This window comes from Augochlora pura, chromosome 1 (genome assembly GCF_028453695.1).
Source record: "Augochlora pura isolate Apur16 chromosome 1, APUR_v2.2.1, whole genome shotgun sequence".
Lineage (NCBI taxonomy): Eukaryota > Metazoa > Arthropoda > Insecta > Hymenoptera > Halictidae > Augochlora > Augochlora pura.
In genome coordinates this window covers 5986001-6013233 of record NC_135772.1, presented here as the reverse complement: position 1 = coordinate 6013233, position 27233 = coordinate 5986001, and the positions used below count along the sequence as shown (strand labels likewise).

Genomic DNA, 27233 nt, shown 5'->3' with positions numbered 1-27233 from the left:
ACCCATTGCTGTATGTAACAACCTAACAAACCAAACATTTTCTTACATCGTTACTAGCGTCATTCAAATCAAAGAATCTATGTTGTATAAACCTTCCTCATGTTGGTGCTACTATAAAGTACTATAAACAGAACGTACATACACGTATTTTTGCAGTATTAATCGAGTCTGTGCGAATGAATTCGAGTCTGTTGTGATCTATGTTTCAAAACAAGTTGCGCTTTAATATAATTATAACAAACATTACGTAATTTCATTTTCTTCTAAAATAAATGAAGTACGCGCCGAAGTTATGTATTAGTCACCTTGAAATGTTATATCTAATTTAAGACGTCTTACTACAACACAAAATATGATTTTACATATCCAATAAAATCTCGAGTTTAAAAAATAATATGTTTCCTGAAGATATTTTTAACTAAAATTCTATCTAAGTGTCTCAGTTGAATTTAAGTATTCGGAAGTTTACAGTATTGCAGTCACTTCCGTTATCTTACAACATCAAAGCTATGTTTCTAACAAGTGATATTAGTTTCATATAATTTAATAATTTTGGATACAATCAAAACAACGCGAGGTTGAATTTCCTATTATTTGAAAAAGTGATTCATAAACAATTTGTTTCGTGGGATAAAAGAATTGATATTCGATGTTTTCTTTTCAATCTCATAATCAGGTTTGTGTTATCTATTTACTCTAGTATATTTAATCATACATGTTTTTAATTGTCATTAATATTTTTCCATGCAAATAGTATTTTATCTAATGTTTATTTGAAATGTGCCTAATGAATATTTTCTCCTGAAATTTGCATATGAACTGATAGTATAACCTCTGTTTACGTTATTTGTACGAAACGATGAAATTCGTTACTATTTCATGTTAACAATATGGTGGCAATTAATTTTTTATGAAGTAATGAGTATTTTGTAACATCAGGATTTAAATGCGATTATATTTTTTAGGTGTTATATCATCTGACGCAATTAACTTCAACTGTTAATCCAAAACCTAAGTCATTTCAAGTCAAAAGTAAAAGGGAAAATGGATTTAAAAAGACTGTGGATGAAAATTCACGCAATCACTTGGCAAAAGTAAGAGCATTTTATTTATTAATCTATAATATAATCTATAATATCATATATATGCATTTATAACTACTGAAATAATTATTTATATCATTACTTTTTCATGGATTACTATGGAGAGTATATTACATTTCCACATAAAATCTTAAAGTAAAATAATAAGATAAATAACAAATAATTATGAAAACGTGTTTTACATATATTTATGTCTTTGTTTTATATAAGTATTAATATAATGAAAGTTTTTGTTTAAGCATTATGGTTCATAGAAATGTTACAGTTATTAAATTAACAAAATAACATGCCTCTTACATAAAAGGGTTGTTGCAAAATATTAAATTGTAGTTGTGGATTAATTAGCAGGTTATTAGTGAAAATATAAAATAATTTCTTTTAGATACGAAACACTTTTAGTTATTAAAGATGTTTAATTTAAGTTTATATTTTTTCACATGCATATCTTTGTATATAGGCATGTTGTAATGAAAAATGATTGCAAAAAATTGTATAAATAATTACTTCAACAGTTATAAGTGAATGTATATATATGCTGTGTAATGTGATGATAATTTTCTCTATTAGTGAATTCAAATTTATTGATTTCTTATAACGTTTTATAAAATTTGTATTTTATTTTAGACAGAAAAATGTCACATGGAGATATTATTGGATAAGTTAAATTTACAAAATGTAATTACAACTCTTCATACAAAAAAGGCTAATATTCATGTAATGCTACACAAACTTTCTACAAAAATTTATGACGAAAATTTAGGAGAAAATAGATGGAAGACATCTTATGTATCAGGATTAAGTTTTACAGAAAACAAACATAAGTTTCCCTGTACAGAATTTACAGAACCTCTCATTGTACCAATTGTATATTTATTCTCACAACAAAACTGTAGAACATCGTGCACATTCTGTATTAGAAATCCTTCTAATTATCATGTACAAATTCGTAGTTTTAAAACAAAACGTGATGAAAATATAGAATTAAATACAAGACCATCCTATGCAAGCAAGTTTAGGAAATGGCTTCTTCAGTCTTCAAACACGGTAAAACATTATTTAATAAGTATCCATGAAGTATGTATTTGCAAAAGTGAAACAAACGCAATTTTTAATTATATGTTGACTGTTTATTGCAGAACTCGTCTGCTAGAATTCAGACATTGGAATCTGATTTTGAAAAAGTGAAAAAGATGTTCAGCTCTACTAAATCTTCAGCGGGTAATAAACAAATGGACAAAATGAAGACTGCTTTTATAGAGGGATATGAAGCAGGTCTTCAGCGACAAATCCGTAAAGGTTCTATGGGACCAAAGCTCCTGGTTCATTTTATAATTCTAGCATGCGCTGCATCATTAACTTGGTATCTTGGTATGTAGACTAAAGTTGGAGATTTTATATCTGCTAAGACATTTTAAATCCTGTTGCCATGTTTTTTTTCCTACAAATTCTGATCATTAGTTTACTCTTTAAGTTTACACACCAATACAATAAAATAATGGATAATAGTGCGCATTATCCTAGTTTAAAATTTAGATTTGTACTTCCAGTTTTAAATTTTGTTTCGTAAATGAATGGAGATATACTTGATAAACTTGATATAAATAAATTTCAGCATATAAGCAATTTACATCTATTATTTAACACGTTCGTCGATGACAATTAGACACTAAAATCCCCACATAATTAAAGCAATTTAATTAATTAAAATAAAACTAAAAAGTTCACGTTTATCATTATATGGGGATGACATTAGAACTCTTTCGCATTCGAAAAATCATAGTCGAATTCATTTTGCTCGAATATGTTGCAATAAAAATAAATTTTCAAAATTGGTCAGAAATTAGTGTCACCCAGATATGGGTGACGCGGCGACGAACGTGTTAATGAAACAAAACACGCGAAATTATAAAACGGCTTACAGAGCTGTTTCTATTGCTAGATGAGTTGTGTTTAATTTAAATTGTTGATTTTCTTTTTTTCCGAATTACGCTTGAAATATTCATGAGATCTTTAAGATAATTGAAGAATATTGCAAGTGTAAAATACTGTGTAAGTATTTATATATTTGAGTAGCTTTAAAATTTACATATAAGAAACTATAAATGCATATTTTAAAGATATCCATATATTCTATATATTTTTTTTTGTTACAGTTTTCGTATCAGGTGGTGTCTTCCGATTTGCACTGAGCCAAAGATCTGAAATTAGTCCAGAAGCAATTAGTGTGACTTTTAGTGATGTGAAAGGAGTAAGCACTGCAAATAAGTCTAAGTTTGTACTAGTGCATTGCATTGCAAAATGTAGTTCATATTTTTGTACTTGCATACAATTAGGTTGAAGACGCTATGGATGAATTAAAGAATATAGTTGAATTTTTGAAAAATCCAGAGAAGTTCTCTGCACTTGGTGGAAAATTACCTAAAGGTGTATTATTAGTAGGACCACCAGGGACAGGAAAAACATTGTTAGCTCGTGCTGTAGCTGGTGAAGCTGGAGTACCATTTTTCCATGCAGCTGGCCCAGAATTTGATGAAATATTGGTGGGACAAGGTGCACGTAGAGTAAGAGAATTGTTCAGTAAGTTTAATGTGTATTTATATGTTATATATACATCAAGTATTACTATATTACTTTTTAATGATAATCTGGTTCTAAAGAAAAGTCCCTTAAGTGTCATATATTAAATCACTTTGCAGAAGCAGCAAAATTAAAGGCTCCGTCTGTAATATTTATTGATGAAATTGACTCTGTTGGTGCAAAACGAACAACTTCAGTTCTGCACCCATATGCAAATCAAACAATAAATCAGTTGTTAGCAGAGATGGATGGGTAATGTAGATATTTATATTTTCTTTTCATCTGCAAATTGCAAAATAAGAAATGAAAAACAGATTGAAGAAAAATAATCATACTATACTACGTTTTTCATTTACTTTAATTGTTGTGGAGAGAAAACCACTGCAATATATGTATTATCTAATGTCGAAGTTTGTATTAAATATATGTTACTTAATATTGTTACTTCACTTACAGGTTTCTGCAAAATGAAGGTGTTATAGTGTTGGGCGCAACTAATAGACGAGATGATTTAGATAAAGCATTGTTACGACCTGGTCGTTTTGATGTTCAAGTTTTTGTAGATAAACCAAACTTTCTCGGTCGGAAGGAAATTTTAGACTTATATTTGTCAAGAATATTAACACGAGATATTGATATAGAATATTTGGCGAGGTGTACTGCTGGATTTACTGGTGCGGACATAGAAAATATGGTAGTTGCTCTTAAATATATTTTATACATATTATGTGTTCTATATCAATAAATATTTTACTAATTTTATTCAATTTTAAAAGGTAAATCAAAGTGCTTTAAAAGCAGCCATTGATGATGAGAAATATGTAGGTATGAAACACTTAGAATATGCTAGGGATAAAGTAATAATGGGCCCTGAAGGAAAATTAAAGGCACTCGACGAGGAAGTCAAGCTTATTACAGCATACCATGAAGCGGGTCATGCACTAGTTTCATTTTTCAGTAAAGATTCTGTGCCAATACATAAGGTTACTATTATTCCTCGTGGGCCTTCGTTGGGACATGTAAGTATTACGAAACAAACAGTAATTTATTTCTTGATGTGCTTACAAATAGTTTTTATTTTCTTCTAGACGTCGTACATGCATGAAAAAGATGTATATCATGTATCAAAATCAGAATTACTAGCTAGAATGGATTCAATGATGGGTGGTCGTGCTGCAGAGGAGTTAATTTTTGGACCTGATAAAGTGACAACTGGAGCAGCAAATGATTTCAAAGTATTTCTATGTTCCTATGTTTCTCTATTTAATGTAACAGTTAAATCTCCTTTGGATGAAATAAGATCATCGCATATTCCCTCTATTAACCAAAATTTTTATACTTTAACTAATTTAAAAATAATTAATCCATAATAAGCATGTCATTATTACGAGAAAATGTATATTTTCAAACTATTCTACTTTATAACAGTATAATTTCATAGCTGTTCTTTTATTGATAAATGTTAAATGTTGAAATTTTTCATTTGACAAATCTTGATCGTGGCGATCGACAGTTTGTTGTAATGGCTTGCAGTTCTAAAATCGTTGACAGAATATTTTTTCAGCAAGCAACAGAAATTGCTGAGCAGATGGTGAAAACTTTTGGCATGTCTGAAAAAGTTGGATTTCGGGCACATTTAGAGTCAAAAAGTCAAAGTTATAGAATAGGTAATGACTATGGTCCTAGTACTAATGAACTCATTGACAATGAAGTGAAACGCCTTCTACAGGTAAATTTTTTCATTTTGTAATACAATTTTTATATATATACATTATTATATGAATCTTTGTTTTCGTTTAGGAATCTTATGATCGCGCAAAAGTAATATTGAAAACTCATTCAAAAGAGCACAAACAAATAGCAGAGGCGTTACTTAAATATGAAACTTTAGATGCCGAAGATATTAAAGCAATAGTAAATGGGAAAAAAACTCGAATTGAAATATTAAACAATCAACCACCAATTATAGATCCAACAAAACATGTATTATAATTAGCCTAAAATCTTTTTAATAGAAACTAAAATAAATTCTTTAGTATACGATTTCGGCTTACAGTTATATTTTATATTTTATTATTATATCAGCTGTTTTACAATGTTGCATAGCTAAAGAATGATTGGAATCCATAACTGTTACTCTCTTTTTTTTATTACTTGTTTCGTTCAAATTATACTCTATTTAATTAAGCACTTTAAATAAGTTTCTTTTTATCTTTAGATACCAAACAGATCACTACCTTTTCTTTAAATGTTTATCGTATCTTTGATAATGATATGGTAAATGTTAGTGTCCAGCACTAATATTCTTTATGACACGGACGTACCTAGCCGACTATTTTTGAATTTAGAATTTGTCGCTAACGGCTGGTAGGCAATTTAGATTTAAAATAATTTTCCTGCCGAGAGAACGCATACGTTATTGCTAGTTTTAGGATTTCGCTTCTCTCAGCCTCAATGGCCAAGACGTGTCATAAAAAAGGGACGTTCCGAAGGGTAAGTCCCATGTTTGTTTACTACGGTGGCCAGCCGTAATCACACCTGGAGGAATTTCCCGTCTTTGTTAAAATATCGCTGTCGCCCCCACCTTCCATATACCAGCAACTTCCCAAAAGGGCACGCTAAGGCGCAGGGGAAGGGTGCCTTCTTGAAACAAACTCGCTGGTTGGTTATTGTTAAAGTCATGGAAAACCAATCAGCGAGTATTAGAAATGCGTGAGCTGTTTACCTCGACAAACATTTTTTAGAACGACAAAGTTGTAATAGAATTCGAGGACCTCAGACCTCCAAAGGAAAGGTGTAAATAGTACAAGGCTAAATATATGTTCTTTCGCTGCTAAATTTTGGATTGTATCAACAACGCAGCATTTGGTCCTTCGAGCCGGATTGTATCAACAACGCAACATTTGGTCCTTCGAGCCGGATCGTATCATCAACAACGCAACATTTGGTCCATCGAGCCGGATATAGTGGACCGCATAGTTATTCCTTGAGTTTTCTCAAGCTGATATTTAGCCTCTGGTTTCGACTGGTGATCCTAATTTGACGATTCCATCAAACACATCATGCACCACGCCTTTTGGATATTTCGGAAACTACGATGCTGCCATTCGAACATCATCGTCGACGGAATAGTGGGATCATCATCGCTGGAGAATACAACACTCCTAAGGTCAAGAATTCTGCAAGTAACCACCCACGCTGACGCTGCAATCTACACAATCTTAAATCATCGTTGAGATTTCATCAAGCACGTTACATACCTACGTCGTTTGGAGACCACGAACCACTGCCGCTTGAACGCAACCCCAACGGCACAGTGATAGCAAGGCTCTCGTCTAGAAAATCTCGTAGCATCGTTGGGTGAGTTAACGAATCATCTTCCACTCTCAATTTCCTTCCTATCGTATTCTATTTCTATTAAAATGGTAACTGAGAATAGTGAATCTCAGCTCTTGAAAACTTTGAAAAGGAAGCGTAGTATCATTAAAGCGCAAGTAACGCGTCTAGGAACAAGCGTTGATTCTTCGGAAGGTTTAACACTCGATTTGCTTGAAGGCTTCACCAATAGGTTAAATCAGCTCATTAGTACGTGTAAGTAAACATACGTAAATATATAACGCGGTTTAGAGAAAAATAAAAAATCCCAGCGTACACAATGGGTGACTTACCCAAGGATGGAGTCAACCGGGCACGACCATTTAAAAGCGCAGACGTGGCTTATGGTGGTCCATTTTTTTATAAAGGAAAAAAAGTTTCGCAACCGTAGCAAAATCAGGACGTACGTAGTGATTTTAAATACTTATCGATCAAGGCCGTTCATTTAGAACTCACAACGGACCTTGGCACTGTATCTTACTTAGGAGCATACAATCGATTCTTTGCAAGAAGATATATGCAATAGTAAAGTCAGTCGTTTTTTTTTATCGAATCAGGAGATTAATTGGCACTTCTCTCAGCCCCGTTCTCCACACTTTGGTGGATTATGGGTGGCCACAGTAAAATAATTTAAGAGACAATTGTACAAACTGTAGACAACGAGCTATTCACATTCGAACAGTTGAATACCATATTATAGAAATAGAAGCCATGTTGAATTCCTGTCCCCTAATTCGCCACTCCTCAGATCCGCACGACCTTACTGCTTACCACTCTGTAATTTCTTAATAAGTGATTGGTTAACAACTCCCTGAATATGTTTTAAGAGACACACATTATACAATGTACATTATAGTTATGTACAGACCAATAGCTGTACTTACTTATAAATTTGTAACTACTTATTTCATTATGTACACACGCACATTAATGTAACCAGCGTTTACTTAAGATAGTTGCATTGCTGATGATTCATTGTAACGTCAAACTAGATCAGCACTTTTCGAATAGATATTATGCGTTACGCGATCAATGTATTAATTTCGAACGTAACCGTTCAAGGTGGGGAGCATGTTAGTGCCCAGCACTAATGTTCTTTATGACACGGACGTACCTAGCCGGCTATTTTTGAGTTTAGGATTTTTCGCTAACGGCTCGTAGACAATTTAGATTTAAAATAATTTTCCTGCCGAGAGAACGCATATTTTATTGCTAGTTTTATGATTACGCTTCTCTCGGCCTCAATAGCCAAGGCGTGTCATAAAAAGGGGAAGTTCCGAAGGGTAAGTCCCATGTTAGTTTACAACGGTGGCCAGCCGTAATCGCACCTGGAGGAATTTCCCGTCTTTGTTAAAATATCGCTGTCGCCCCCACCTTCTATATACCAGCAGCTTCCCAAAAAGGCACGCTAAGGTGCAGGGGAAGGGTGCCTTCTTGAAACAAACTCGCTGGTTGGTTATTGTTAAAGTCATGGAAAACCAATCAGAGAGTATTAGAAATGCGTGAGCAGTTTACCTCGACAAACATTTTTTAGAACGACAGAGTTGGAACAGAATTCGAGGACCCCCAAAGTAAAAGTGTAAATAGTACGAGGCTAAATATATAAGTTCTTTCGCCACTAAATTCCGGTCCTCCATTTCATACTGTCCACACATATAACGTCACAATTCGTCGCTATTAATGACGACGCCGTGACGTCCCAACAGTAAATAATTTCTATACCGATTTACTTGAAAATTTTAAATGTACATAAATATACATGTTAAGGTATATAATTTTTTTATGTACATATATAATTTTTCGATACTTAATAGTATTATTTATTTTAGAAATTTGAACGATGATCATTTTCAGACTGTAGGTCTTACTAATACGAACTATTCTTTCTCTTCCTGTAGATTGTGATCGAATTATAATTAAAGTTATTAGCTAACTATTTGCCTATTTCCATACAGATATTCCTATCTATCTATACTTGGGTCATCGAGAGGAATCAGTGAAGAAAAACAAAGTGTTTCTGTGATACTCATGTGGTTAATGCTGCGATCAGTGATCCCAAGAAAATAAGTTATGCAAGGAGAGTCCCGCACAGCGGTGTACCGCGTCATTTACTGCCGAACGACAATTACGAGTTATATTTTTCTACGTCTGCCGACTCTTCCCGTTGACCCGAGTATAGATACAAATAATATTTGTTAGTTTATTTCCAGTTTATGTTCTAATATAAGTTCACTATTGACATATAGGTTTCAATACTATTTTTTACTATGAATATCTCGAAAACGAAATTGAAACTGCAACATTTTCAAGAACAAGTTCTTAATTGTTATGAAGAATTATTTTTCTATTCTCAAACTTTGTTCGAATAACTCATTGATTTCCAAATAGTCTTATTCCACTGTATAATGTAGCAATTTTACTATATGTTAAAAATTTAGAAACAAAGGTGCTAAAACGGAATACAAATTTTTATTAAGCGATCCATAATTTGTATCGCTGTGAAATAAAGTAGAAGTATGCCGAATATGCTCGAAAAATGTTGTTCCTTGGTCGTTTATTCTGCAGGAATTTTCAACTCTCGCGAAAGATTTCGGTCGTCGTATTTCTATTTAAAGAAATGATGCAATTGTTAATTGCACATGCACTGCCGCATCTAAAAAAATTTAAAGGCCTACAGATGTAGTGCTCTTCGAACCACTTATCTTTCTCCTGGAATTTTTTCATAAATGCAATAATAACGGAGTTATGGCTGGAACAATTGCGTAGACCACCCTGTATTTTCTTATTTTGGTTTCTAGATATATGAAAGTAATAACTTGCATAAAGATCAGTAGGCTACTAATTACATATCACATTCATATGAAAGATTATAATGAAGTATTGTCGATAAAGATTATCGAAATATGTATGTATTTATTTGAACATTGAATATGTTAAGTTTTGATTGACTAAATATTATAAAAATAAATAACGAACATAAAGGGTTTTAAAAAGTGTGGTTCAAGACTCTTTAGAAGTTACAGTACTTACCGAGCGAGTAAAAACGATACTATCGATTTTATTTCGGAAGGATTGACCTTTAACGCCTCTCCTTGAGTATTATGAATCCTCAAAATCTTGAACCACTTTTTTTTAACACTTTTTATCTTAAATATATATCTGATATATCTGAAAATATATTAACGTTGTTAGTTATAAGTTTTCTTTTTTAATAATTCCGTAAATCACCCCTTTACGTGAAAAATTATGTTAACAACGACGTATGAAACTTATATGTCACGATCACCATCTAAAATCGTGGTACAACCAGCCGGGTAATGGTTCTATATGCAAAAGTTGGGCGAAGGAAAAGAGTAATATTTTACTATCTAAGATCTTAAATGATAAAAAATTTGACTTTAATTTTTAAAGTCAAGATTAATTTTGCATGAAGTTTTTTTAATAGCTCTCCACTAGAAGTGTAGAATCCCGATATAAATATCAATATAAATATAAATTAACTTGTTACTAATTTCTATATTTATATTAATAAATGCTACAGACTATCAATTAACAATATTTCGTATTATAATTTTACTGACATGGATAATGATATAAATTTAACAGTTTAATGTGATATTTAACATAGAGATTATTACATTATGTTAACACCATCAAAGTTACTTTCTAGAAAGTCATTTCATTTTAAACTTCTCTCTTTTATGAATATATCCACCTTCATTAGAACTTTTTCTATCATATACGTGTCATTTCAGTCTACAGAAGTTAAGCGCTATAAAACCATAAATTTTTGTTATTGGAGGTGGTTATTGGAAAGCAAAGTAAGAACAAGAATATTTTTCTATTATGCGAATTTTTTTTATAATCGGTACGGCATATTAATAAAATATTATATTTTTTCTTCTGAAGTTCGTGATTTTATGACATTAGTTTGAAAGGATAGTATACATAAGATAATAGTATATCCTAAATTGTTTATCTTTTACTTCTATTCTACTAAAATTTTAATAAAAAGAAACGTGACTTGTTACAGTTGTGTAATTCGCCCTTTATTCTATGTATAGAGCGAAGAAACAAAGAAAGTTAGGTGACAGTTACAGATTACAAACCCTGGTGTAGACATAGTAGCACAGATGTGTCAATTGGCGCAGGCTATCCTTTAGTGTAGTATTCTTTTATTTCAATTTTTCGTATTAGCTAACATTTTATATATTAGCTATACATAACGATCACTAAACACTTATACATGAAACGAAATTGAAGAAAGATCTTCTTTTTAATTATCTTGTCATTCGAATTCATTGTAATTTTTGAAAACATTTTTTACTCATTGTCTAGTAAAATGGTTTCGTTAACATTACAAAAATGTTCAAGTCATTTGATTTAATTTGAAAAAAGGTACGTTTTATAAGGTGCCCGAATAACAATGCATTCATTATAATCAAAAGGAATTGTGTCAGTAATAATGAATATGTGTGGCGTCATTAGGAGAAGAAAATGCATGGAAAGCTGCGAAAAAATTGTAACATTCTGCTCAAGGATGAGGCTCATTTGTCAGAGGCATTGCTTTTTGTGTTTTGATTTCTGATTTTTCTATGTATGTGGATCCATTCACACGTAGTCGAGTGCTCAGTTGATTGGACTTTAAACAGCGTGCCCTAGAAGCCGAATTTTGAATTTTCTATTGTTAACGTATACCTGCCGGCGATCATGTAGTAGTCTTTCAAACATTGAGGTCATCTTCATTAATCATTGCAGACCTGGCATTTTTCCATTTAAAGTTCTCAAGTTTCTTTCTAGTTATTGCTAAGTCGCTGCATGAACAATTTTGACATTTTTCGACGGGTGTCTCGCCCTATTTAAGCAATTCAAATATTTCGAATCTTTTTCTTGACATTTATAATAAAAGGAGAATTATTTTTTTTTTTCTGCATAATCTCACTTTATACATCTTTGTAAAGCTATATCATTACTTTTCCTGATCGCAAATGTTTTGATTAGATTTTTCATGTTGGTCTTTTATATTATTATTGTTATATTATATTGTTATTGCCGTTGATCGCAGATAATATCGTTACAAATTTTATCGCGTATAGCTTACTATTTATAGTGATAGAATTACAAACAAAATAAAAATAAAATTGTATATGAAGATGGTAAAACTACTCTTCATATTTAAGAATACATATGTATTGCTATACAAAATGTTAATTCCGTTTTCACCGAATGCAGTTTATAGTTTTGAAGCTTTTCGAAATAGGTCATTGTAACGAAAATAGCTAATAAAACTCAAAATAAGATAATAGATAAATTTTAGTTTAGTAAAAAGTATAAAATGTTTTGAATTTCCCTTGTGAAGAAATAGCACTATATTTTTCAATTACGCGATTTTTTATTTAAACTTTAGTCATGAACTAAAATTGATAAACATGAAGCGAGCATTGATTTAGGATATATTTTAATTTAAATGTTGATTATGAAACAATAAGTTTTGTTTGATCGTGTAAATAAAATGAAAACCTTAATACCGAAAATAAATTCTATAAATATTATTATTTTGGCGTAGCATTGTAAAATGATTTTGTAAAAGTAAAACATATATATCCTATGAATGTTTTCGCTATTAAGAAACATCTTACTTTCAAGAATAGAACGTTTACTAATTGTTAGAATTGCTATTGGGTGATCAAACACTCTTTGTACTACTTAGAGCAGAAGTTGATAATGTCGAACAAGTGATTCCAAATATTTATTTAAAGTAGCGGAAATCAACTAATATGTAATTGTGCTCGTACAAATGGTATAATTAAATTTTACACAATACAAATGTTTTGAAATTATAGTGATACTTTAATTTATTATTAAAAATATTATTTTGTAAACAAAAGAAGAAATTGTTAACGATTATGGTGAGTTATTATTAATAACTTTTTAGTTAAAAAACTTGCTATCATTAGCAAAAATAAATTGTGTACGTTTTTTATTTAAATGTATTATAAATTGCAGACAGCTATGTCAATGTAGTTGAATAACTTTAAGCAACTTTTTCCAAATTATATTTGATAATTATCTTTAAATATACAATTTGGAAATTTTACATTGATCACGTGCGGTTTAAAATTACCTGTACTTACTCTGAATATACAATGTTTCTTAAATTCTATTAACCGCATTAGCTACTTGAATGGATGGATGAATTATTTTTTTTAACAATTTATGCTATTAATGAGAAAATAGAATGTAGAGAAAACGGTACTTGTCTCCTTTTCGAGGCTATTTCGAGTTCAATAATTTTTGTCCTTTATTCTGCTTATCTGTTACGTTACTTGGAGAAGGAGAAACCAGACTTTTCAGGTGGAATTCGAAGAGAAGGAGCAAGGAATTTCACCCGAAGAGAGTGGTCGGGCCGAAACTATAAATTTCATGAAGGCATCGCTGGAGGAAAACAGAAAACGTGGTGTTGCTGGGACTTCCAGTCGAACTAAGTCGCTACGTTCTTACTGTGGTCGAGTTTGATGAAATATGACTGTGGCTATAGCCGCGGAGACACGTGGATGCTCTTAGATTTGAAGTTCACCGAATTTCGAAAATATTCTTCCAGTAAGATACAATTTATTTTGAACGAAACATATTTTACCAATAATAATAAAAAATCTTGGAGTTTGATTTAATTTTGCTTTAATTTTGATTTAACAAGTTTAGTCTCAAGGACCTCGCAATGTCAAATAATTGATTTCAAAATGGTACTCTATAGAAGCTGGCTTCAAATGTTGCATTCCACCTTAATTTTTGCAATAACAGTACAGATTATTATAATTTAAAAAAGCGATGAAAATGTCTACGTTTATTTTGTATTCTTGTTCATGGAAAAAACTATACTATATGTTGACTATAGAATCAAAGTGTAAAAAGAAAATATAAACTTTAGCGTGGGATGAGAATGTAAATGTTAGTATTTATTCGTATAAATTCCATGTAAATGTTCCGGAGGTTATAAACATTACGTCAGTAATTATAATTTGCATTCGTCCTTTAGGTCGTATAAATATGTACGTTTAACGCAAATAACACCCCTGTGACTGTATTGTTTTTATTATTTCCAGCACGGATGCTCTTGCGTTAATAATATCTTATGAATCTTGATTCATCGTCGATTTATTTGCTTGACAATCAACGTTTCAAATAAACTCAGCATAATTTCAACTCTGCTTAATGAATTTTGCATGTCAACTGTGACCGACATATACTATACATAAGATTCATTTTAACATTATGACATTCCGCATTTCTATACTATTCATCTAGCGGTATCAACAAATTATTTTTAAGAACTTTAGATCCCGATTTCTATATCTGTCATGAGACTTTTTCTCATTACGAAAAAAGAAAACTTGGTAAATATTCTGTTTCAATCTACTCGCTTTATAGCAGACAACTATTGTGTAGCAGTCACTGACAATGTTTTTCAATATGTTGCTGAAAAGTAGAGAAGTTAGACGTATTACAACAGTGCTGTGACGAGTAAAGGTAAAAATATATTGAGCTCTTTTGAAAGGATGGATTGTTGTATCGAAAATTTCCGCGAAATTAAAAATATCTGTCATGGCTTGTCATTAAACTATACAGCATATTAAACTTCATATAATATCAGTCAACGTTTCCCATAAAACGAGGTCAAGCAAAACTGATAAAAAAAACTGATCGCAAGGTACACCGATTTTCTAAAGCTGACATACTCAAAACTGCTGTTGCTATTCATAGTGCGTAATTATTTGAAAAATGTGTCAGAACTGTCCAGTGAAGATTTAATAAGTATCAATTATACGGACGCTTTTCCAGAAATAATCGTTTACAGAAAAAATGTAGTTGAATTCGAATCGCGTTCACAAAGAGAGATTTAAACTGAACTACTTCATAATGGTCTACAATCTCTTAGGTCTCTTTTCTTTTCGAATTTACTTTTTCGAAATGGAAATTAGTATTTTTTTCTGTTGCAATTTCTACTCTCTTAATGTTGCTACGTTTCTCCTACTGCTATTTTTGCTTCCTGTTGCGGCTACATCTTCTACTCATTTACTTCTTCCAACTTCATATTCCATTTTTAGGACAGACCTCGGGCAGATTTAGAAACATTTAGGATTGATTTAAGCAGCTTTAAGAAACATTGACATTTTAATTATAGTGAATCAAGAAAAACCATTTTGTCAGTTTCTTATGTATATAGTAAACTTGTAAAACGTACAATTGATTTTTGTATACCTGCTTCATGTATAAATGCACAATCAATAATATTTAACTTTACTAACTGTACGTACAGTCAGTCCCATAAGTATTCGTACCCCCATTGCTTATAAGAGAAATTTGTTAAAATCAAGGGGCGCATGTAAGATTTTGCAATAAACTTTTTATTATGAATGAACACATGTATAAAGTTTATTTATACCAAATTATAACAAAAGTTATTAACTAATAACAAAAATATATTGATTTTATTCCTCGTAGTACGTAATAACAGTCCGTAAAAGTATTCGTACCAGTGTAGATTTTGTCAAACAATCGCATATTAGAGTAGCTTTTTCACTTTATATTAATTTTCCAGTATTTAGTGAGCCCACCTTTATGACTCATTATATCGTTTAATCGATTTGGCATAATTTTTACCAGTTTTAATGTGATATTTGGTTCAATACTATTCCAAACTTCCAAAATTTTGTTTTTTAACATTTGTTTATCGAAAATTTCATGCTCGTGTAATCTTTTATCTATTTCCGCCCATAATTTTTTATAATATTTCTATCTGGACTCTGAGGAAGTGTATGTACAAAATGGGGAACGTGGTAAAGTATCCACTCACGAATAATCTGAGCAGTATGCTTCGGGTCGTTGTCGCGTTGAAAATAGTAGTCATCTTCCAGACCAAGCTCAATCCCACTTGAGTGCAGATTTTCTTCGTGTATACTTTTATACTTTATCTCATCCAAAATTCCATCGATAAAGACAAGTTTGCCTACTCCGGATGCCGCTATACAGCCCCACACCATCACGGAGCCTCCGCCGTGCTTTACCGTTGGTTGTACATTTCTTAATCTCTTAGGCACGTCTGAATTTTGCGCGCGGTTGCTTCTTTGTACGGCAGAGTTCAACGCGAATTACGTGTAAATGATGCGGCACTGCAATGTGTGACGGATAATGCTGTTCTTTACACGAGTACATTGGAATGAAGTGTTTGATGATTAAATTATAATTTTTTTTAAAGATATGATACACGCATGTTAACTTTAACAATTTATCAGACGGCATCCGCGAAAGCTACTATAATGCTGCGACGTACAGAAAGATGACAACCGCGAAAGCCGCTATAGTGGCACATAGTGCCTAAGAGGTTAATTCTAGTTCTGTATATTAGGCTTTCTCCAAACTTTTCCTCTTCCGTCACATCCGAAAATATTAAATAAGATAATAAAAAGTTTTTATAAGCAATGAGGGTACGAATACTTATGGAACTGACTGTAAGCATGCATATGGTCGGCACTGTATTATAAATATTCTGCAGAAATATAAAATCTTGTAATTGTATCGCTTTAAACAAAACGGTAAAAAATATCACTTTGCGATGATATCGTAAATAGAAAGAAAGCAAATTTAATTAACCCTTTGCAGACGGAGCCGCTCGACGGGTGAGCGTCGCTGTGGACGACAGGTATTGGAGCGCGCAGTAAAGAAAATATTCACGTCGCATGTTTGCGTTATAAAAACTAAAGCTTTATTCAAATAACTCTTTTATAAAATCCAAAAAAGTCATAAACAAACAAATTTAGTCGTGTGTAGGATGTTATAAGATATGAAATACGTGTAAAACTTTGTTGATTTCTCTGGTAGTGACACTGAAAGACTGACTCCACAAACTGAAATTTGTTTCGACTCTACCATGGTATCGCATCGAAAATTTACATTATATGGAAGATACAACTTCATTGCTAAAAGTCTCTAATTTCATTGAGAAGCAACTAGATTTCTTAGGCTAGTATCCCCATGCGTATCTTATCGGTTAGGATGGCAGACATACGCCAGCAGCAGCGCGAGAATTGGGCGGCTATATGCCGACACTCGTCCGCAAAGCGTTAGACTTGGCTAATTAGAATAATCCGACATTCATTGAACGAGTATTAAAAAAGTAAAATTTTGCGAACAAGACGTTATGAATCGCTTCATTATCGAGCACATTAATTTAATTTTCACTTGCAAACTTTGGAGAGTTATAGAGAAGAAACAAATTGTGTCTTTAATTACCATAAATAGAGGTGAATAGTGCATTATTGGTAGTGAGTGGTAAGAAAACATTTGAATCGGAGCCAAAGATTGCGCTGAGAAAACGTTCTTCAACGGATACAAATTATATAGCAGCTTAACATTCTCGGACTCATAAAGAGCATAGCATCTTAAAAGTGAAGCAATTCTATCCGGGAATATTTACGACTGACACAAAGTATATCAGTGCAGACATATACAATATTCAATTTTCAAATTATTATACGTAGTTTTTTCATTGTGAAATCGGGCAACAAAATTAGTTTTTGCATTATTTATGTCTTTAGATACAATATCGGTATTAATATTAGAACTACTGATGATTAGCGTATACTCTTTTCATGTATGAAGTATATACTGTCATTACATATTATAAAGTATGTACTGTTTACGAATAAAAATCATGTAATATTTTCATATACATTTTATACAGAAATCATGTGCTGTCTTCATACACATGTACAATACTGTTCTCATATACAGGGTGTAACAAAATTATTGCAACTCCAGGAAATGAGAGGTTCCTGAGGCTATTTGAAGTAATTTTTTTGTTAGCGTATATGCGACCCGCGGCTTTGTTTATGAGTTATTAAAGAAAAACAGTAGCCAATAAAATGCGAGCGCGTGAAATCTCAGCGTGCTACTACGTGGTATCCGCATCGCTCCCGGGCACGACGAAAGGAGGGAGCTACGCTCAAACTCTGAGTAGTGTTTGAAATAATGGACAAGAAGTGAATTTTCTGAATTTTTTATTAATTTCAAAAATCAGGACGTGCATTCTGCCTCCCGATGTGTAATAATAGTCTTGAAATTCAAATATTTTTCCAATTTATACTCTATTTAATATTTAAAAAACCAATCACCACAGATATACCACTACCAACCATATATACGAGCACAAAATGAAAGTCTACTTAATACTTAAAAAACGAATCACCACTTCACAGCTATTAGCTCCATGTAATTGTCGATTACGAATTAGTTGCAAACGAATTTACAGCTGATTGGAAATCGAAAATTACATCGATTGCCCGAGTCTCACCATGTGGAGGTTGCTGGAGTGGGAACCCGAAAGGGAGACCGCACGAAACCAGAATTCGTTATGGTTCCCTTTCTTACAAACGCAGGTTTCGCTTACTTACTAAGGTTTTAACAAATAACTAATTTGTCTACGCAACTCCAAAATCGAGTCTGATAATATTTTATGATAATTCGAACTGATCATGGCTGATCATTGGGGCGGCAAAGTTAGCCTAAATACTGCTACTACTACAACTATTATTATTACTGCAGCGAGTGCAGTGACCAATTAACAATGCAGATATGTAAGACACTGTATTCGTTATATTGAGAATGCTACTTATAAAAGAAGGGCGTGCGACTCACATGTTGATATGACGTTGGCTCGGGAAGCAGCAGCAACAACAGCAAAAAAAGGCAGCAGATATAAGGCTGCATAAAGAAAAAATGACCAGAAGTGACCAGTGGGATGACCAGAAGTGGCTACTAAGATGACCAGATATGACCACTAGAACGATCACTAGTAACCACTTAAATAGTCACCGATGACCGTTGGAATAACCATTACTGATCACTACGATGGTCACTAGTGACCACAGGATGGACCAAGAGTCAGCAGTAATCCATGGAAGTCCAATGGTTCACAGTACATACTTTGCGAGAATATTCGCGACGAGCACGTTACGAAATACGACTACTTTCATCGATAAGAATGCGCTGACTAATTGAACAATAACATGCCGCTGAACAGTTATCCTACAGTAACTGTCAACACTGATTATGATATTCCGGATTATTCAATCGAATTTCTTTCATTAATCAATTTATTATTTCTGGCTTCTTAATAATTAGAACAGTTCCGTTTGTTAGAAATACGATTAAACATTCTCTTGACTATTTTGTTATTTAATTTGTTAGTGCCAATAACTGATAAAGTGAGAGATATGAAATAACTTTTCAATAGGACGTTGGGGGCTACGACTGCGACTCAACCGCTACAATGATATCTAGTTGCTTTTCGAGTTTCTCCAAGTAAGCATCGCGCGTGGAAATTGACGTGGAAAATGTTGCAAAATTCTCATTCGCGATAAATAGTTCAGTAGAAGATGATGGGGTTAGGGATATAACGTCATCGGATACCTCCACAACTCCGAATTATCAGTAATTAATTAAATGGTCAGTGCTTGTTTCTGGTAATATACTTTTAGTATTCTTGTCTCGAAAGTCAATTTTATTGATCAATCCATATTCTATTTCCCAACTACTGTTTTTCGTTAATAACTCGTAAACAAAGAAGCGGATAGCATTTTCGCTAAGGAAAAAGTTACTCCAAATGACCTCAGGAATCTCTCATTCCTGAAGTTACAACAATTTTGACACATCCTGTATATCTATTATCCGTTGTTCAGAAGAAGTTACTGAGATAAGTGTTGGAGTGATTCCTACCAATTCATGTCAACGTCCCGGCAGAAATAGAGTAAACGCGGTTCCCTTATTCACAGAAATGACCCCTTCTTATTAGCTACAATCTCCAGAAAACAAGGGACTCAAGCCTGACCGGTGTGAACAAACAATGCTTCTCGATTCCCGTTTACATGTCACTTCCCCTTGACCTTTCCTTAGCCTCTTCCATTTTGTTTTCGTTCCAGATTGTTGATTATTATCGGTTAAGTTACACGCCGAAGAAGAGACGTGATTAGGTAAAGCAGACGACCGATCCCCCTTGATAGACAAGCAGGGACTATGGACGTGCAAATCAGGCGGAACGAGCGGGATACCTTCCTTTGATCCTTGATAGAAATTGTTCCATATTTCCAGCTAGATACAGTACTCACTGCTACCGACGGGATCAAAATAACTTGCTTTTAAATTAATAAGTCACTTAATATCTTATATATTTTCATATTTTATGATATCTACAATACTATCTATTCTATCCATATCTATTATTTAATCTATTAGATCATCTACATCATAGTCGTTAGAAAGTAATTTTGACCTAGTGTTAATTCTATAAACTGTTTAAAACCTTTCAAGGAATTTTATAAGATTTGTTTAGAATTTATTTTATTTCTTATTGTTTGAAAAGAGAGGGGTAGCTAGCCTAGCTTTCGGTTCTAATTTCCTTGGAAAACCGCCGCTTTTTTATTGGTGGTCCGGATACGAGGGATACGGATTAAAATAAGGAGAAATTAATCGGTACAGTAATTGAATCTCCTTCACGAGCCCTTAGAAGGGCTTGCCGTTTATTCAGGTCCCTGGTCTGGAATACAATCGTTTTTAACCCAGTTGCCCTCAGGGATCCGGTCAGCACCGCCACAAAATTTTATAGCCCTGGCCTATTCTCGACTGCCTTTGCGCAGGTCAGTTCCTTTGGCGCCTATTGACAAACGTGAAGAAGAAATTAATTAGCTTATACCTTCTTATAATCGTTTCTTTGTTCCCTCACGATCCTCGCAACGATGCTCGTGCGATCGGAGGGGGGACGTCACACCTCACTGCGTAGCGCAGGGGGATTAGCGGACTGTATTTATGTCGACGATTCCCGTTATATGGAATACGCCGCTAGCAGACGCACGGATTCTATTCTTGATATCCTTCTGCAACAATTGAGTTGTGCAGGCTCCAATCAAGGTGCAATCGGTGTCGCTGCAGGAGTAGATCGCTGTTTTTTACCTCGAAGTGCAGTTCGGTGGAGGTTGTAAGGCTCCACCGGTGCCGTCCGAGGTGGAGGCCGATCCGGGCTTTAACGGCGTCTCAACGCCGCTCTTCCCTCCAACCTCGCGTTATGCTTCTATTCGTCATAAATGGCGAGGAGGTCGAAGAAGCTGGACCGGACACTCGACGGTATCCGCCAACGTCCACTGCCCAAGAATGCTTCTATTCGTCACCTTGGCAGATTAGGGACGGGCGTAACCGGAACTTCACAGGCCTGGTCGCTCGAGGGCGAGGCACGACCTTCACCGTGGCCGTGCTCCAATCAAGACAACGACGACGGTATCCCTGAAGATGGTGCCGGACGCGTCGACGGAGGTATCCCTAACGGCCTTCTCGACGTCGACGTTTCCCTCTCGTCCTCTGGGTGGATTTCCACCTTCACCGTGGCAGTGCTCCACTCAAGTCAGTACCACGATCCGTGTGAAGGTGAATCCGACCAGCGACGACGGAGTTGTACGTAGATACGTTCTCAAGATCGTCACGCTGGCTATCTGAACCGTATCTGTGGAGGAGTCCGACAACTGGTCCTATTCACTCCACGTACGGTGATGCAGCAATCACTCCGTTAACACTTTTGTCCACCTGGTCTTGAATCGCGGTAAGACAGCCGGTCGAGGGCGATTTCGGTTCTCGCGGCCTAATTAGCTTCTAATCGGCGGCACCCGGTTAAATCCTTCTCGTACCGGCGAATTGTCCACAGTCTTGTTCCGCTTACTAGACCAGGGTTTCCTTCAAATAATTTGAAGCACGCGGCACAACAGGCACAGGAACTCCGTTAACCTCTGCTAACGGCTACAATTTAAACACTTATCTATAAGGAATACGTGCTTCAGTTATACTGATCAGTACTGAGATATGTAAATAAGCGAAGTAAGTACATTTAAAGGAATTGTCTAATAACAAATAAATTTCCTGGGTTATTAAAATCCTACCTCTAATACTTTTTTTTCTGTAAAAATAGCAGTCTGGCAACGAAATTACTAAAACTCGTTTCGTCTGTCAGAAGCCTTAAAGCAAACGCAATGGATTCCATGAAAGAGTTGCGAGTAACGAGGTAGAAATTGTTAATTGGCGGGAGATCTGACAGTGCAGTGTAACCCAAATTGAGATTCGGATTATCAACTTTAACATTCTAGTAGGCACAGAAATAAATCCTACCAAAAAGGAAAAAGCTAAAAAACTCTCTCTACTCTCATTGCTTCTAATAAAACTAAAGCGAAAACTCAAAATGCAAAATTATTTTAGGGATCTTTTAAAACGAAATATGTCAAAATCCACCTAATATTCAAGTAATACATATTTATAATTTTTTCCGTAGAAAAATATATGCTAAATAGATATAAAAGGTACATATAAAAGAGTTTAAAAAAGTTGAAGAAGTATAAAATTGAAAACCTAGTGGGACTTTGACTGAAAATTTATGATGTTAAACAGAAATTTTTTAGTAAGTGTTTTGTCCCTATTTTTCTTAAATATCTGAAGTTTATGACCGATAAATGTACAAACAATTGCATTATCTAATTGTGTGAATAATTTTTTTTATTGTGTCTACCTATTTCAAATAAGAGGTTTCAAGGAAAATACAATTAAAATTTTCATACAGTTTCAGAAATACAGCAATCAAATGTCAAGAGAAACTTTATACTTTGGACTTGATTAACTGTTTAGTTATTGATTTAGTGATTTTATAGAGCCCTCCATGCTTGTTCAGACCTACTTCTGGTGGAGTGAGAAGACACATTATCTCATGTGGAGGTCTTTTCCCTTAGTGTAGCAATGGGAGACCCGGTGTTAAGATTTCTTGAATCCAGGCCGGTGCCGAGTTATTTAGCCCGCGTAGGGTAGTCAAGATTATGTCGAGGTTATGTCCATAAAATTATCTATTTGTGATTAGTGGGCCCATGTGTACGGGATCATGTACTTTGGCCTCGAAACAAGACAGGTTCCATGAAGCGAACAGAACAGGATGCCTCTCGAAAAGTCGTGGTCTGATATAAGATGTGCTAAAAAAGCTCTTCTTAGGGGAATTGTTCCGTCCCGAAGGAACAATCGCCTGGAGTTTCTGCAGATGGGGTTTATGACACGGACGCGAGGAAGGTTATTTTTGAGAAGAAGACCCTTTTTACATCTGGCGATCAGAACCATGCTGATTTCATTTTCGTCTTCTTTAATAACCATTACGTGTCATAAAGTTGATATTTTTAAGAACCTAATATTGCGTAATAGCATTTTCGAAGCCCACAGCTGGAACGTGCCGTAAACCAGGTAATCCGAAGGGTCACACTACTCGAGTACGCGACGGTACCGTAACCGTCGAAGGCTGACCTGGACGATTTTCCGGAGCACCTTTAACGCCATAAATTACACACATACAAACATCTTCACACGCGACAAGAGGGTGTCGACAAGTCAACGAAGGCACTGATTAGTACTATGCAGCAGTAGGTAAAATCCAATCAGTGCCCCTCTTACATACCCAAATGCAAGTTCTCGCGGAACCCCCAAAAAGGCAGAAACGCTCCCCCCCCCCCCCCCCCAGACGAATCCGAGTTCGACGACGATCGAGTCAAACGATTCGTCTTCACTTCATCAGTCTGCAATCATCTTACGAACAGTCGACAACCAGTCGACATCACACAATCTCCAGCTGTCAAGATACAGTTTCATCCTCCAGCAGTCGAGGAAACATTTAGTCATTTCAACCTCCAGCAGTTGAGGAAACATCCAACATCACAGTCTCTCAGTCGAGACATCACTAGTTGAGGCGTTCAGTCTCCAACGTCGAGCTGAATCGTTAACAAACAATATCGTATGCGCAACCACTGCTCTACCATTTGAATCCGTTACCCAATATTAATTTGGCGGGTAATATATTCGCGACACCGGCACCACGCATCCTCCAACGGTTCAATCCGGGCCTTACAACCCCGGAAGGGTGGAAAAACACTCACGCGTCGATACCGTAGTGCTCGCATCGCAATTCAAATTTCTTTATTCAATATTAATCAAATTTCTTTATCAAACCAAATCACGCTATAGTGTTGGAACCTCGGATGGAACACGTATCGAAACTCGATTGTATTTTACAACTCGATTTATTTAAATACGTTTCCTACTACAACGTTGGTTTCTAAGGCTATCTCGGAAGCGCGAGTGTACTGTCGGGAAAGATTTTCTAAAAAGTGCCTGTAGTGTGATTCTTGAGGGTTCTTATATCCTCGTGTTTTGGGGGGTGAGAGATGACCATTAGCCCTTTACTAAGTGACGTTGGCCTCTGACTCATTCGAACTTTGAGCATAGAAAGTGAGAGAAAATAGTGAGTAATACCGATGCTGGCTGGTTTTATCTGTTGATTAGGTGTTCTGAGTCAGGGTCAACAATTGGTCATCCAACAATAGTAACGGGCTCCACTGTTTTATACGTATACATGATTAACTTCTACCGTGTTGTGTTTCTCAAAATATATATTTGCGACTACAATACGAGATGTGTGTTTGTATATAATTAGCAAGTAAGTACAATAAGTTGTCTTCAATTGACCCCAGCTTGTAAACAAAGATGGATAGTTTAGAAAGAAGAGATACGATTATGCGAGTCTTGCGGCTTGTTTTTACGATTGTTGACCATCGGTAACTATAAAAATGAGCCACCAGGCTGGAATAATCGTATCTCTTCTTTCTAAACTATCCACTTTTGTGTACAAGCTGGGGGACAATTCGAGAGATTTTCTAGATAAATATTTGGTTCTATATGCATAATAGTTTTTAGATGCAAAGTATTTACAAGAAATAAATTAAGTACGTTTTTTAATTTCATTTAATGTAGTAAACATTTACCGTTTTCTGTCAAAAATAATGACAGTTGTTTAACACTAGAACTACCAAGGGGGGTCAAAATGACTTGTTTGACATTTTTTTTAAATTATAACTCATTTCAGTTGCATTTTGTTTCAGAAAATTTTGCACAACTTTTTCTAAGATATACAAATAATTAATTCTGTAAAACTGTTATGTTTTTTTTTATCATTTTGTTATAAATTTGTATGCAGTATACCTACCAATAAAGAGATGAGTCATTTTGCCCCCCCTCCCCCCACGAAACATATGTTTTCGGTACTGTTCTGTTGTATCGTGGAAATGATTGTGACACGTTACTTGTGACACGACCTTTAGTTGTATAAGAAAATATTTCAAACTCAAAGATATGTCAACAACCAAAAAATGTTTTCCCTACGACTTACAGTAGGGAACAGTACTTACTGTTTGACTTGGTCATTACTTGCAGTATTTATTACAGGCAAGTTTCCTCAGATTACTTTCAGTCGATCATTTTATGCATAAATATTTTATAAATTTTTGCTATTCTATTACTATTATTCAGGTTATATTCAATTTTTGTCCATAAAAATAAAAAATATATAAAAACTAAAAATTGCTGTCTTTTCTTAAATGTCTTGGTCATTTAAGAAACAAGTCATTTTGACCCCTCCGCTAGAAGTAAGTATACCTCAATTGTCGGTAGTTCTAGTGGTAAATAGTGCCACACTATGTTAGCAGTACCACTCGAGCAGTTGACCGTGAAAGACGTATTTCGGATTGCTCCTGAAGTAAACAAGTAAGCAATACAAGTGTCGGTGTGTGACAAGTGAGTGCAGCGACGGCTGCTCGCCGACAATAATATCAACATGGATCAAAGCGTTGAACCTATTAAAATACTCGTCAATGGCAATAAATATTTCGTCATAAATAACCCAAATGAGCTAAACCAACAGCAAAGAATTCAAGACCAAGAAAAAACAAGCACTAGCGAGAGGAGTAGCACAACAAATAACGACGAAAATGTTAGTCAAACAACAGATAACGATAAAAATAACAATTGGAAGGAAGTCATAAAAAATAAAAAGCGAAAACTAATTTCAACGATAGGCACAGATTCAACTCAGCCATGGCTGCAGGACATTCCGCTAAGCAATTCATTTAGTTCTGTCACAGAAGCAGTTGATATGGATACAACTGAAGAAAACCCTCCTCGTGCTGTTAAACCACCTCCGATTTACGTAGACGGTAAAATAATAGATTCACTCACTGAACTACTAAACAATGTTGCAGGAGCGAACAATTACACTATAAAACAAATTAAATTCGACCAAGTCAAAATTCAAACAAACACTCCTGAAAACTTTCGTAATATAACCCACGCATTAAAAGCAAAAAATGCAGCTTACCACACATACCAATTAAAAACCGAAAAAAGCTACAAAGCCGTCATCAGACGATTACACCCGAAAACCAATGTTCAAAATATTGTGGCAGAACTTAGAAAAATAGGTCACGAGGTAAGAAGTGTAAACAATATGACCAAATACGATACAAAAAAACCACTACCGTTATTTTTAATAGAACATGAACCAAAAAACAATAACAAAGACATATTCAATGTCAAAAGATTCCTAAGCACCATAGTAAACGTTGAACCCCCTCGATATAAAAAAGACATACCGCAATGTATACGGTGTCAACAATATGGCGATACAAAAAACTATTGTAATAAAACCCCAGCATGCGTAAAATGTGCACAGAATAATTTATCAACTAACTGTCCACTCATAGGTAGAATAGACTCTGTAAAATGCTTTAATTGCAAAGGTAACCACCCAGCAAGTTACAAAGGCTGTGAAACTAGAAAACAGCTGCAAAAAAAACTATTACCTCGACTACGAAACAGAACGTACTCACAGCAAAATGTTCAGCTCAATAGGGCAGAAACTAACTTGGAAATAAACACACATTATGCACACAATACAAGTAGCAAAGATACTAACCCCAAAGACTCATGGAACTATGCACAGGTCACTGCCAACACAACATTACCAATTGATCAAAATAAAACTACCAATAATGACGGAAATACAGAAATTAAAGAACTCCTAAAACAATCCATTAAGAACTCCGAATTGCTAGCAAAAATGTTAATCAAACAAAACGCCCTACTCAGACAACAGACACAACAACTAACAACTATGCTACAACTACTCACTATTCTAGTAACAAAGACATAAAAATGGCTAATCTAAAAATAACAGAGACACAAAATGGGCACACAAAAGTGGCAAGAATACTTTGAATCCCTGGG

At 34.4% G+C, this 27233-nt stretch overlaps 1 protein-coding gene across 1 annotated transcript; it reads left to right on the top strand.

Annotated features, from left to right (window-relative positions):
* Positions 1-161: 161 nt before the first annotated feature.
* On the top strand, positions 162-8988 carry Yme1l (ATP-dependent zinc metalloprotease YME1L). The gene is made up of 12 exons (XM_078177838.1): positions 162-676; positions 966-1094; positions 1728-2147; positions 2240-2471; positions 3257-3351; positions 3437-3680; positions 3800-3932; positions 4137-4374; positions 4457-4699; positions 4769-4915; positions 5245-5409; positions 5481-8988. Exons 1-12 carry the CDS (start codon positions 650-652, stop codon positions 5670-5672), a joined length of 2265 nt encoding a protein of 754 aa, XP_078033964.1. The 5' UTR covers positions 162-649; the 3' UTR covers positions 5673-8988.
* The last annotated feature ends 18245 nt before the right edge of the window (positions 8989-27233 follow it).